The sequence below is a fragment of the Pyrus communis genome, chromosome 2 (genome assembly GCF_963583255.1).
Source record: "Pyrus communis chromosome 2, drPyrComm1.1, whole genome shotgun sequence".
NCBI classification, from domain to species: Eukaryota; Viridiplantae; Streptophyta; class Magnoliopsida; order Rosales; family Rosaceae; genus Pyrus; species Pyrus communis.
Window position 1 is genome coordinate 10,903,907 of NC_084804.1, and position 14,463 is coordinate 10,918,369.

The 14,463-nt window shown below is 35.5% G+C and overlaps 1 protein-coding gene across 1 annotated transcript; it reads left to right on the forward strand.

Moving 5' to 3' along the window:
• Window positions 1–6,361: 6,361 nt before the first annotated feature.
• On the forward strand, window positions 6,362–8,093 carry LOC137721537 (transcriptional regulator SUPERMAN-like). The gene is made up of 2 exons (XM_068460634.1): window positions 6,362–6,619; window positions 6,770–8,093. Exon 2 carries the CDS (start codon window positions 6,815–6,817, stop codon window positions 7,403–7,405), a length of 591 nt encoding a protein of 196 aa, XP_068316735.1. The 5' UTR covers window positions 6,362–6,619; window positions 6,770–6,814; the 3' UTR covers window positions 7,406–8,093.
• The last annotated feature ends 6,370 nt before the right edge of the window (window positions 8,094–14,463 follow it).

Below are 14,463 nucleotides of genomic sequence, written 5' to 3' on the forward strand. Positions count from 1 at the left end.
CATATATAAAATATCGCTAAAAATTAATCACATTAGTGTATTATATTGAGTCCACCAATAGAAGTATGCCTACTAGAGAGGTTGTACACAACTACATTTGCTCCAACTTAATCATGTTGTGGAAAATCAACAATAATGAGATACAAAACTTGTTTGGGCCTTAAACAAAAATAAGGCATGCTACGGGGCCAATTTATTTTTAGGAAACTTTCATGAAAATGGTTTGAGTTAAGTTTATTTTAATAAAAAAATTATGATATAACTTAATTTAATGAAAAAGAATTAAATAGTAATGAAAAACCCTTACATTTTAATGAAAAAGACAAAAGAACTTAAATTATAATGAAAATGACATAATTTTAATATAAAAAAAAGGGTAAGTTACAAAAAACTACCTCAACTATGGGTCGAATACAATGTCATACCTTATGTTTGAAAAATGACAATGTAATACCTCACTCAGTTTTTCTTTTAAGTTTGACTGTTAAGTTATGAGCTGGCACTCGTGGAACCCACATCCTTACCCAACTAAATTGAAAAATTAATTAAATACTAATAAATATATTTCAACAAAAAAAAACAACTAATAAATATAGGAAATCATTTTAAAAAATTATTAAGAAATTGTGGGACCCACCCTTATCCCTCACCTTGTCCCTTCTCCATTCGTCCTCTACCTTTGTCCCCCCTTCTTTTTCCAGAACCCCCTCATTTTCGAAGATTTTCGACCCAAACCCTAACCCTAATTCCCCAATTTCAAACAGAAAACCCCAATCCCACCCTCCCCCCCCCCCCCCACAAAAAAACCCTAACCCTAAATTTCAATTCTCCATGCCAATTGCAAATAGAAAACCCCAATACCCCCCAAACCCTAACCCTAAATTTCAAATTGTTGACCCCAATCACCCCTACAGCAATGTCTACACCACCACAATCGTCGCCCACAGCCTCCGCTAAGAAGCCCCAGCCATTGCTATGGACCCAAGAGGAGACAGTGCAGCTAAGGAGGGTCTAGCAAAACTCGAGTCAGTGGGAAGATTTAGTGGTGATCGTGGCAACCAGATGCAACTACGAGTACGGCAAGCAGTTGAAATCCACACTGCATTTTCGAAGATCTTCAACCTATCTTCCCACATCGCATTTGTTACCGTCGATTGGTACATTCTCGGCTAGAGGCTAATAGGCATTCGGGTATAACTGTTGTGCCCATCTTGGGCCAAAGTCGGGTTTTCGAAAAGGGAAGAGAGAGTGGCGAGGATGGGAATGGCATTGGGTGAATTGGGAGTGGCAGGAGAGGAAGAGAGTGAGTGAGTGAGTAAGTGAGGCAGAAAGTTTTCCCGAGGACTAGGAAAAGACAAATGTCACATCCCGTGCCGGGGGGGGACCACTTCCCGGGCCCGCTCGACCACCGTAGCACGATATTGTCAGCTTTGGGCTTACCATTCCCTCACGGTTTTGTTTTTGAGAACTCACAAGCAACTTCCCAGTGGGTCACCCATCATGGGATTGCTCTCGTGCGCTACTCGCTTAACTTCGGAGTTCCCATGGAACCCGAAGCCAGTGAGCTCCCAAAAGGCCTCGTGTTAGGTAAGGATGGGAATATACATATAAGGATCACTCTCATGGGTGATGTGGGATGTCACAACAAAGGCGGTGGGTTTTGTTGTTGGGGGCTTCAGGGGATAATTGCAGAGGAAAAAATGGGAGGGTCTGGAAAGCTAGGGGACGGATGGAGTAGGGAAAAGGGTGAGGGATGAGGGTGGGTCCCACAATTTCTTAATAATTTTTTAAAATAAGTTTCTATATTTATTAGTTTTTTTTTTTTTTTTGTTGAAATATATTTATTAGTATTTAATTAATTTTTTTAATTTAGTTGGGTAAGGATGTGGGTTCCACACTTGCCAGCTCATAACTTCATGGTCAAACTTAACAGAAAAATTGATGGAGGTATGACATTGAAACGAATTTGTAAGATGAGGTATGACATTGTCATTTTTCAAACATGAGGTATGAGATTGTCATTCGACCCATAATTGAGGTAGTTTTTTGTAATTTACCCAAAAAGAAAATTAAAAGCCTCGCCCAAGAAAGAGAACCAAGGCCTAATAGGCCTGCTAAATGGTGATTCTTTTGAAAGAAGCTATTCAGGAACAGATGGAACGTTTTTTACTTCAGGAACAAGTATAAACAAAGTAATTACTTTGAATCTTCATCAATCTTAATTTTATATAAATAAAAAAAAATTTAAATAATAAAAAAAAAAATTCGGGGTTCTTTTCTTGATAGTGTGCTTCTTCCCCTTTTGGCCACTAATGTGTGTGGTGCCCCTCTATTCACGTAATAGACTATTGTTATTGGGTTGTAAAAACCTGACACGTGATACCTGTGTGTCCATCATAGACACTGTTTATGAAATTGAATACTATTTATGAAACTGAACAGTACTACACTATTTATGAAATTGAATGATACTACACTATTTATTGGTCCAATTTCATAAATGGTGCCTGGTTCTTGGTTCTCTTTCAGAAAATAGTGCATAGTTCTTGGTCATGTTTCATAAATAGTGCCTAGTTATTGGGTTCAGTCTCATTAATAGTGTATAGTAATTAGTACAGTTTCATAAATAATGTCTCTTTCTTAGTCCAATTTCATAAATAGTGTCTAGTTATTGGTCCACTTTCACAAATAGTGCCTAGTTCTTGTCATGTTTCATAGATAATGTCTAGTTCTTGGCCTAATTTCATAAATAGTTTCAACATATTGGTTTAGTTTTAGAAATAGTGCCTAATTATTGGTTTTGTTTCATAAATAGTGTCTACTTATTGGTCCAGTTTCATAAATAGTGTCTAGTTATTGGTCTAGTTTCATAAATAATGTCAACTTATTGGTCAAGTGTTATAAACAGTGTATAATTCTTGGTTCAGTTTCATAAGATTTGAAACTTAGACCCTTTTTGGTCCTATAAAAGCACCTATTACGCTGAAAACAATGAACCTATAAGTGGTCCTTTATATTAGAACCTTGAGAAGATTATTACGTTCTCAGTAATTATATTTAAAAATTGTTTTCAATTACCAAATTAAAACTCCCTCACATTTTTACATACCTAAAATAATAAATGGAGCTCTTCAACCAATTTCTTGATCATGGGTGTCATCTTGGAGAAATTTTTCCTTGTGCCGGTAACACAAATGGTACACCACGTGTTAATATATAAGTGGTTAGAAAATTTAATATTTTATGTTATTAATTTTTTTAACAGAAGAATCTCATCAGTTATATAGAGACACTTGGTGTACCACCCACCGGTGTTCTGGGTACATTGAAAAATCTCTCGTCATCTTGACTACTATTGGGAAACAACACCACAAAAATAAAACTGGGGAATGTAATTTAATTTGAAGTTTTTTTTCTCTTATTCTAAGCAAAAATAATAATAATCTTAATGCAAATGACGATGGGAGAAAAGAGGGAAGTGTGGAAAGGGCCCAAAGCGAGTTGGATTTTTTTGTTTTTTTTTTTTCTTTTATCATTATTATTAAATAAAGTTAGTGGATGATTTTTTTTATTAAAATGCAAAGATTTGAAGTCATTTTCTTTAGTTTTCCTTTATGTTTATGGTTTTTATCACAAATGATCTTTGAAATTGAAACAACCCATCAAGATGGTCCCTAAAATTGAAAAGCGATCAATGTAGGCTTTGAAATTGAGTGTTGCAAATCAATTTGGTCATTCCGTAATAATTTCGTTAAAAATTTTGTTATGTGCTAATGTGTCACATAAGTGAGTCCTACAACTCTAATTAAATATTACCATGGAATTAAAAATATTTAAATAATAAAAAATAATTTTTTATGTCAAAATTAAAAAAAAATTAAAAAAAAAAATCTCCTGTCATCTTCGCCAAGCAAACTTGGCTGCCATGGCAGTCTTGCCCATCGTGGCAACCAGTGGAGGATCTACAGAGGGATCTAGGAGGTCCCAGGACCCCTCAGTGACCCTAAATCCCTGCTAGAAATTTTTCGGGGGACCCCTCAAACACAAGGTCTGAGTTGCTGTGCAGGATGCAAGTAGCAGCGGAGAAGAAGACACCGCAGGGAGAAGAAAGAAAATAAGGCTTTTTAACAATTGGTCCAAAACGACAGTGTTTTGGTCAATTGTTTTAAATTTAAAAAAAAAAAAAAAGGGAGACAAACGCTGTCGTTTGCCATGCCTGATGACTCAATATTGTTTTAATTTTAAAGCCCAGCCCCTGAGCCCTGCATCTTTCCCCAAAGTTCCCTCTTTCCCCACTGCTTTTCCCCAATTCCCCATTATTTGGTTCCCTCTTTCCCCCCATTTCAAAACCCTAAATTTCTAATCCCACCCGTGACCCAATCCCATGTTATAATTACGTAAGTCCAATATCATACCTCCACTTGTTTTAATTCTCCACTCCACCACTATTTGGTTCAAAATTCAAATAAGTTTTTTGGAATTCTAATCTAATCTCAATTAAATTATATTAGATATTGATGGAGATTTTTAGTCTATTATTGATATGATTGTTGATATGTTTTATGTCTGTATACTGATTTTATCATTGGAATTTAGATGGAATTTTTGTTTATTGGTTAATTGTTATATGCTTTGTGTTTTTGGTTCAATGTGTAGTTTAGAAATAAGAAATATGGAAAGATTTTTCCTTCCAAAGCCAATAGCACCATTTATTTGTTCGGGTAGTTCGAGCTCAAGACAAAATGAGTGTGACATTGATTTTAATAATCTTGAGAGAGACCCAGGAAAAAAAATTCGAATGAAGGACTATTCTTCTAATATTCAAGATGAGGTTCAAAGAGCATATTTGCAAATGGGACCTTGTATGCCTACAAAGCATGAGTTCCCATACACTTTGCATGCAAAGAAAAAGTGATGATTTGTTGTTTCGTGATTTTATAGCTTGTAATGTTGTTTTGTGTATGATTTTGAATGAAATGTATTATATTTAACTTTTTAATGTTATTTTTGTCTATAAATTTTTTGACATTTATTATTGGGACCCCTCGAGTTTAAAATCCTGGATTCGCCATTGGTGGCAACTCTGCCCACCATGGCTCAATTTTTGGCACTCGACCCATTCTAACATAATCGGCGCCACCTCACCACCCAATCGAATTACCATGATAAAAATCTAGTTGAACCAAACCATCTTCTCCGTTTCTGACTCCAGCGTCGCTGACACCAACCTTCTCCCCATCATATCCTCCGATCTACTGCCGCACCCGAGGCCTAGACTAATGGCCCCACACCAATCTTTCCAACGAGTAGCATAAGATTTTGGCAAAACCCTCCACACCCATGGGATCTGCTAGGAGTGGGCAGGGCTGCCATGGCAGCCAAGCTTGCACGAGGAAGACAATGGAAGGGAAAAAAAAAAGTATTTTTTAATTTTGAAATAAAATTATTATTTTTTATTATTTAAATATTTTTAATCCATATGCTAATGTATTATTAGACTTGTGGGACCCACTTATGTGACACATTAGCACGTAATAGAATTTTTAATGGAATTGTGACAGAAGGACCGCATTGAATTGCGACACCCATTTTCAGGGACTACATTGATCGATTTTCAATTTCAATGACCATCTTAATGAGATGGTTCCATTTCAGGGACTATTTGTAATAAAAACCCTTATTTTTATTTACTCAAGGTCATGCAATATCAGCCCACCAGCTTCAAAACCCAATCTAGGATATCTCCCTAGGACTCGGACGACTACCTCTCACTACTCCACTGTTGTCCTAGGGCTCAGACTCGACCCTCCCTGAAGAGCATCTGCCACATCTCACATGGACGACCAGACACAGGAATCTCTTGCTTCCTTAAATAACAAGGAATGCATCACCAGACATGATGATGTCATCATGCCAATTGTGCAATACGCCGTAAATCTCAAAAGAAGGCCAATAATCACAAATTGCAGTCATTATCAGCGTCAAATGACTAATCTACTCTTGCTTCAGGTCAACGATCCAATATGATCGAGGTTACTCCTTCAACTGCCTATAAATAGAGCCAGAGATCTTCAAGCTCAGAACTTTCGTCAAATTCAATCTCTATGAATATACAAACCTCAAGGGATTCTTCTATAATACAACCACAATTATTGGGATTAATGCAAAATCCTGTTGAGGGACTTCATCAAGCTATATATGCTATTATATACTGCAAGTGTTGAGGGACTTCATCAAGCTATATATGCTATTATATACTGCAAGTCCTGTACAAATAATTACACACCCTTCAAGTACGTAGTGTGCTTTTAAACGTCATATACTTTTACATATTCCCATATTCCTCCTATTCCCACTGACCACAAAACCTTCGCATCATGTATTAAATTTGTAGAGTAAGGCACATTTGCTAGACATCTCTCTCCTAGAATCAGCGAAAAGTTAAAACAGTGTCTTTTAAGTCTGTACACTTCCATTGCTAAGTAATATCCAGATATAGTATCAGCATTTGCCCTTTATTATTTAGTAGTTTCATATCAAATAGGGTTTTCATTATTTCAGTCTCAGCTCAGCTAGCTTTCCTCGATCCGAACTACTAGTTCTCTGATCCAACAGCTCAGTGAGTCTCTCTCTCTCTCTCTCTCTCTCTCTCTCTCTCTCTCTCTCAAGCTGTGAAATTGAAAATGGGGTTTTCATTTTACTCATTGTAACATGATTATAAATTTGTTTTATTTTTTATTTTTTTAATGTTTCATTTGATGAACTGAAGGATCACTTGAGTACTTGTGGCAAGATACCGAAGAGATCAAGATCAATGAATTGTATCAACTTCTTTGAAGGAGAAAATTTATGTGATATTTCATGGGCTACAAGAAACTTCGCATGTAGCTTTTGCAAGAGAGAGTTCAGGTCTGCTCAAGCTCTTGGGGGTCATATGAATGTCCATAGAAGAGACAGAGCTAGGCTGAGACTCCTTCCTCCTACCCTTTCTTCAGAAATATGTCCACAAAACCCTAACCCTAGTTCTTATTTTGCTACTTCATCATCCTCATCTCTTTCATCATGTCATTCCTTGTTTTCTCCTTCTCTGAGGACTCGGGTCTCTGCACCTTCATCAGCTTCATCTATGGATGAAAATAAGAAACCGAGATACGACTACTGGCCGGAAAATCACTTTCCTGATCTGATTCCCAAGAAAGGCATGGGAGGTGGTGTTGATCATGAGGCTGGACACATATTTAAGGGTTTTTCACAAAGAGATGATGAGTACTTCAACAAGATTGATCTGGAGAAAGAGAATACTATAATTCGGGTTGACTTGGGGTTGGACTTGGATTTGGACATAGGGTTGCTCAAAGATCACAAGGAGGAAGTGGATCTGGAACTTCGACTTGGGCATCTTTAGGTGCAATGTTCTTCACTACTTTTGGGGTTTCTCTAATTACAATGAAATTAGATCAGATGCTTTGAGAAGGCGGAGTTTTTAGAATAGATCTATTGCGATGATTAAATTATATGTCTGTGCAACCTTCTATTTCTGCTTTTTTTGTCTTTATTTCTCAGTTAATTTCTTTAGTACTTAAGCTACTAATCTACTTCATGGCATGCTTAATTTCTGTACAAATTCAGTCCTGCAAAATGTCTTTAGTCTAATTAATCTTGAAATTTTCATTTTTTTTTCTTGTTCTGAGATTTCATGTGGTGGTATATTGTGGGGTTACTGGCTGGTCCTTGTTTGGGTGATCGTGCAAATAGAGCTGAGCGGTCTCATAAAACGGCATTGGATTGATACACTGTTTGAGATATATCATTAATTGTTGCAAAGAAAAGGGATGGTTGTATAGTTGATATTCTCTCTTGTGATTGTTCTCTAGGAAATGCAAACCAGCATCTTCTTTCTCTTTCTTTTTTTTCTTCCTTTACTTTCTTGGAAATGGGAAAACTGGAAGCAAAATTGTATGGAAAGAGGGCCTTTTGTTCATAATTAAATTTAAAAGTTATAAGTTCCTGCAAGCTTAGTTATTTGATCTTTGTTGCTCTATCCTTTCTTGTGCAAATGAGCACAAATTTGATCATGTATTTTAAGTGCATATATGTAGTAAGTGCATATATGTAGTACGGTTTGTATATAATGTTATATAACTACATATGTAATTAATCTTCATCAATAATACTTACATATTGAAAATATTAGATCTGCATGTATGTACTTTTGCTTTTTTATTCAATTATTCCAATGTTGAGCAGTTTAATTAGCTAACTAACAAAGTTAATTCGGTCAAAGAAAAAGCCTAGCATAGTTAAACCAAGCAGAAGATTCAAATCTAATTACTTAGGGCTGGTTTGGTATTGCTGTGAAGAAAAAAACCACTTTTGATGTGCTGTGAGAATAAGCTCATTTTTGCTGCTTCACGTTTTCAACTTTTTCTTCACCAAAAACTGTGAAAATAAGTTGTTTTTAAGTGTTTACCAAACACCTTTTTGAGCTCAATTTTTTTTTTACACCCCTTTTTATAAAAGCACCTCAGTACCAAATCATTACTTACTACACTACGTAGTTGCGAGTAATTACAATAACTATAAGTAAAAGAATATTAGTTTATAAACAGTAAGATAGTCAAAATAGCAGTTCTAATTTTACTTGAAGGGAATGAAGATTTTTTAAGGCTACGCAAATTTAAGAAGCAGAAATTAAACACCAATATTTTTATTTTCCCTGGCTTTAATCTTTTACAAATCTGTAGTTTACAAAAAGGAAAATTGGATTTACAAACGAGTAGTACTATATATTACAATTTACAACCGGAATAAAACTTGCTCCTGCTTAAATCAGAGCTGTACGTGCACTCCATTGGATTCAAAATATTTTCATGAAAATATATGAGAAAAAAGAAAGAACAACATTTATGGCTACAGCACATAGCCAGGATATTGTAATGACTTATCAGCAGCTGGAGGGAACATTAACATGTAATATCTGCATCATGATTTGATCCCCTACGTACGTACGTCAAATATTACAGATATCACAATTGCATGTCAAATTAATGCAAATTAGAGCAAGATATAATTATGAATGCAAAATAATCAATATTTTTGCATGTCACGTATGTGTTGCCTTGTCGAATGTCCAACTCGATGCAACAAAGTGGTGGTTAATTTTGCGTTTTTTGCCCTCTCTCTCTCTCTCTGCTGCAGAGAAATCGGGAGATCACTCTCACCAGGGTCCAAAGATTTGCATTTCCCGACTTCTGATGTTTTGCATGTTCCCCATAAATCCCCAGTCTCGCAGTTGCATGATGGCCTTCCTTATTTGGAACCTCATAATTTGCCCAATGCAACCCAAAACTAGATAAATGACACCCCACACACACACACACATACACACACACACACACACTCTCTCTCTCTCTCTCTCTCTCTCTCTCTCTCTCAAAATCTCCACTATACTACTACTATTCAAGATTTTTATTTAATAAATTAATAGATATTGTTTCAGGAAAGAAAGATGAACAGTTAACGGGATATTTGTGAAAAGGAAATTGGTAAATAAAAGCTAGGGTGGTCATTGGGGGAGTTGGATGGAGTTTGAAGTTTGAAATGAGGTGAGAAGATTAAAGTTTAATTTGTAGAGAAGAAAATGGCAAGAAAAATGGACATCTGGGTGAGTAGGACAGAACCTGCCGAAGTGCTTGATTTTGTGAAAGATGAGGGCATGGGATAAAGTAGGCTAGTCGGCGCACGTCACCATCCCCACCCTCTTAATTCTTTCTCCCAAATCAAATGGTACATACACCTCCTTCCTCTATTCATTATATTTCTTACTTCTTTTTCTTTTTACCAAAAACAAAATCAAAATCCTTTTCATCAAATGTTTTCATTGTATTTTGTACTAGTCTTATTAAAGATATGGAGATTTCTTATAGTTAGATATTGAATATTGAATCTTTGACAAAGGAACTCGATGTATATAGTAAATTGAAGCATAATAGAAAATTAAGATAGGTTAATATAGCGAAAATGAGAACAAGGTTGAGGATGAGAGATTTTTCAATGTGTCAGGAATGCTAGATTGGTTATGTCTTTTGTTGGGGGGGGGGACCGAACTGAGAAATAAATTGAAATCAAATCAAATTGAAGAACGTTGAGGTTTCATCATAGAATCAATTGGTAATATAAGGAGTAGTCGAACTCTTTATAAGCTCTTGTATGGTTTGGCCACTCACCGATATGGGAATTTGTTCTCACATTCTCACATGCCCCTCATGTGTGGCAAATTTTTAAGTCTAACACGTGGATAACACAAATTGGATGACTTGAAGCACGTGTGACTATTGGGCTTCACACGTGGGTCAGTCTTCTTTGATACCAAAAATATTGGTGTTCCCCCATAAAACTAATATGACAATATGAGAAGTAACACAACTCAATATAAGTTATTACATGGTTTGGTCTCACATGGATATAGAACTTTGTCCTTGCATTCTCATACAAACTCACCATAAAATGAGGAATATTTCAATCTTTTGGATTCTTTTTTTCCTTTCTCCAATTCTCCCCAAAACACAACATTGGGTTAATATTAAATAATAACAAACATTATATTGTTTGGACGATTGTTTTAGGCTAATCAAGTGCTCTCCTTTTTTTTTCCTTTATCTAAAAGGGATTCAAATTCGAAATGTCTTTTAATATTGGGAGAAAAAAAAATACAATTAGACTGAAAAATCTATTGACACTAATCCTAAAACACTTCACAGTACTATGCTACAATCAGGAGGGAATTAATAGATCTTTGTAGCCAAAAGAAAAAGGAAGAAGAAGAGAAAAAACAAGAGTAATTAGAGTGTCCATCTATTTAGTTCTAATCATCTTTCTTTTGGTTCTTCATGTATAAGTTATAAACTACTTAGAGTGTTAGACACACTAAGCAATTAATCTGACATTTTGTTAAATATTCTCGTTGTATTCATATGTTTCAAAATTTCTTGACCGTCTAGCATACACCATTTCATATCCACAGCAAAACAATGAATTAGTTAATTACAAATAATTAAGGTTAAGTACCATCTTATTATTATTATTATTATTATTATTTGAATATAGGAGGTATCCCACCATATATTCGTGATAGACTAATCTCATTATTCATGCAACTTCGGTAATGCATGAGACAATAACATATTTTCAGTCTCCAGGTACGGTGAAGCATATCTGTTGACCCTAAAAAAATGTATCCGTTGGAGTTCGAACTCAGTTCAGGGCTCCAAACTTTTGCTCGCTTTCTACTAGACCAACCCGTTGATGTTTAACTGTGGAACATTTCTTTTTTCTTTTTTCTTCCTCAAAATAGCTTTCATCTCTTCTCTTTAGATTTAGTTTGAACTTTGAAAGATATTCCCATTTGAAAGCTTGACTATTTGAGAATGTTTCCAAACTGCAAACGCCAAGGAATCCATCAATTTCGGTCTAAACCACGAACTTCAGCAAGAAACTCAATAAAATTCCAAAAACTTTATTTATATGTTAATGTTATTGATGCAATGGGTCTGGAAGCCGGTGGGTCAATTGTTGAAAGGGAGTCCGTCTGCCGACTTTGGTTCTAAATTTTTTGTAAATATTCATGGCTCTGTATTTTTATGTTCAATTTTAAAGTAATCCTAAGAGCAGAAAAAAAAAGTGTGATTGATACACTGTTAGAAAAAGTTTTAAAAAATAATTCATGAATTTCTTTAGGAAAAAAGATTGAGTATTGTGAAGATTTAGAGTTCGATTTTGGTCGGATAGAGGAAGTACTAATTAAATTCCCTTTTTTTATTAGCTAACAAATTAAAGGCAAACAAACAAACATAAAGGTCATTAAAACTCAAATTAAAAGATGCAAATGATTTTGATTGAGAATTGAGGTTTGTTGCAGCATTACTCACGTTGTTGTTGTTGTTCATGTTCATGATCATCTTCTTGCTTGTCCATGAATGTATGTAATTCCATCTTTTCTTCTTAGAAATTTCCCTGCAGACTTAGTCTTAATCGTCTTCTTAATAATTCTTAAACCCTTCGTCTTCTACTTGAAGACAAAATTCAACGATAAAGATTAACATGAACTGAGGTTTTGTCTACTCATTATTTTAAACTATGCACCTTTTTGTCGCCCACATCAGAAAAGGATATGATACAGTGATTAATTTGAATTAATCAAATATAAAAGAATAATGCTTAGCTACTAAAAGAAAGCAGCAATTTTTTCTGAAAATCCAATCACTAGTCTAAATAATTGAAATTAGAAACTATGAGAAAAAAAAAAACACCACTATTCCAAATGACTAGGCCAAGAACCAAGGCTCGACCTCTAAGGCTCAATCCGGATTTCAGAATGTGTTGGGAGGTCGAAGAAGAGCTTTGATGTGAGGAAGTCAGATAAAGGTGGTTGTGTGGGGAGGACATCTATGAGAGATTACTTCTTTGCAGGTTGTTGATATTTTTTTCGGGTCATTTGGAGTGATGTTGGTTCAAGTTTTAATTCTTTAATTGTTTAGACACGTATTCCTTTGTAATTGGACACTAGGTCTCGTTTGGCAGTTCGGACTGTATTGACTATTTCTATCGGATAGGATAAATAGTCATCGGATAGTACTGACTAAATTAATCAGGCGTTTGGTGCGGTATCGGACTAATAACCGTATTATTTATACTGTGTTTAGTACTGAATGGATAAGAAAAGGGAAGAAAAAAAATTGACAAATCTTTGTTTTTTTGTTTGTTGTGATCTGAGACGGAGCGCCGAAAAGTCTGCGGTGGAGGAAACAGAGAGAGATGCAGCGGCGGAGAAGAGGGAGGGAACTCCTACAGTAGCCAGAAGAAGATGCAGGGAGAGAACCGAAGAGTCTGTGGTGCAAGAAGTAGAGAGAGATGCAACGGCGGAGAAGAGGGAGGGAGATCCTGCGGTAGCCAGAAGAAGATGTAGGGAGAGAAGAGTCTTATTCTGGGTGGTTGGATGGAACTTGCTAGTGGTGGTGGTTCATGGTGGCTGGCGGAGGAATTGGGTTTTGGGATTTGTGGGATTCTTTGGTTTCTTGGAAGCTACTTGGAATTTTGGGGAGTTTTGATTGGGAAAATGGAGGGAGTGTGGTTGGTTTTTGTAAGCAGAGAGAGCGGCTGGGAAGAAGAAGAGAGAGGGGAGACGAAGAAGAAGAACAGAGGGAGGGAGAGAGCCCCGACTAAATTGTCCCGTGGTTTTGGAGAGTATAAGGAAGCAGGTATTCACAGGATAAAATAGGTGGGTCGGATTATTTAATCCGATGGCTATTTAATACGAACAGACACCAAACACCGTACTCCGTATAATTAGTACTATCCGGTGCTTTATGCGGTGTGCCAAATGAGGCATTGTTCATTTCAGGAGTACTTCCTGCTTTTTTTTTTTAGCAGCCAAACACTATACTAAAAAAAATAAGGAAAACTAATGAAAAGAACTTGAAAACTTTGAGTTTTAACGATAAGGAAAAAATAAAGAGTAAAATGATTAGTATCAGGTTTGACTTTTTAGTATAAAAATGTGATTTTTCATTAAAGTGAACAGTACCGCGAATTTTTTATCAAAACTCCCTAAAAAATAGTGTGTTCTTCGGTTGTTTTCGTACATATTCAATAGTAGGATAACAAGGTAGAACTTGTATGACGGATTCATAGTAAAAGCGTGGACTGAATATTAAGATGTTTTTGTCCACGTATATTATATAGTGACACCACATGTTCATTCACGCATATAGAATGAATTTCATTTTTTTCAAGAAAAATATATAATTGCAGAAGATTAATTATTATTAACTAATAATTTGTGGACTTAATGCAGTCCAGTCATTTTTCATGTAAACCTCTTGTGCTAATTTGCAGACGACATATACCTAATGCCAGTAACCTGCTACACTAAATTATTACATTTTGGCCTGCATTCTTATACATATTATATACACATGATGTTATACAATATAATATATATATAGGCGCAATGGAGAGTTATGTTTAACATACCACGTACGTATGATATCACCATGAGTCATGATGAACGAACCAATATTAACAATTTCATATTATAAACATTTTATGTTGCAAAACAATTCGCCGAAAGAAACATGTATATAGAAATATGTACCTGTTAAATCCAGTCGTGCTCAGAGTTTTTCTTATCACTTTGAACAATAATATACAAATTAAAACCAGAAGCATGAGCTACTGAAATTAGGGCAAGATGTTGATTGTGATGACACAAAACTGATGTATGTTTTGTAATTGATTTACACAACTATATGGTGTAATCAGTATATGCTTATATACAACTGTAAGCTCCAAAAATGCACTGTTCGTTGCTTATTATATATATATATATATATATATATATATATATATATATATCATGTGGAGGAAGTTTCCTACAGCTTTCCTCACGAATGCGATGAGTAACGT

Coding starts and splice junctions, on each gene's coding strand:
- LOC137721537 (XM_068460634.1), top strand. CDS start 6,815: ATGAATTGTATCAACTTCTTTGAAGGAGAAAATTTATGTGATATTTCA.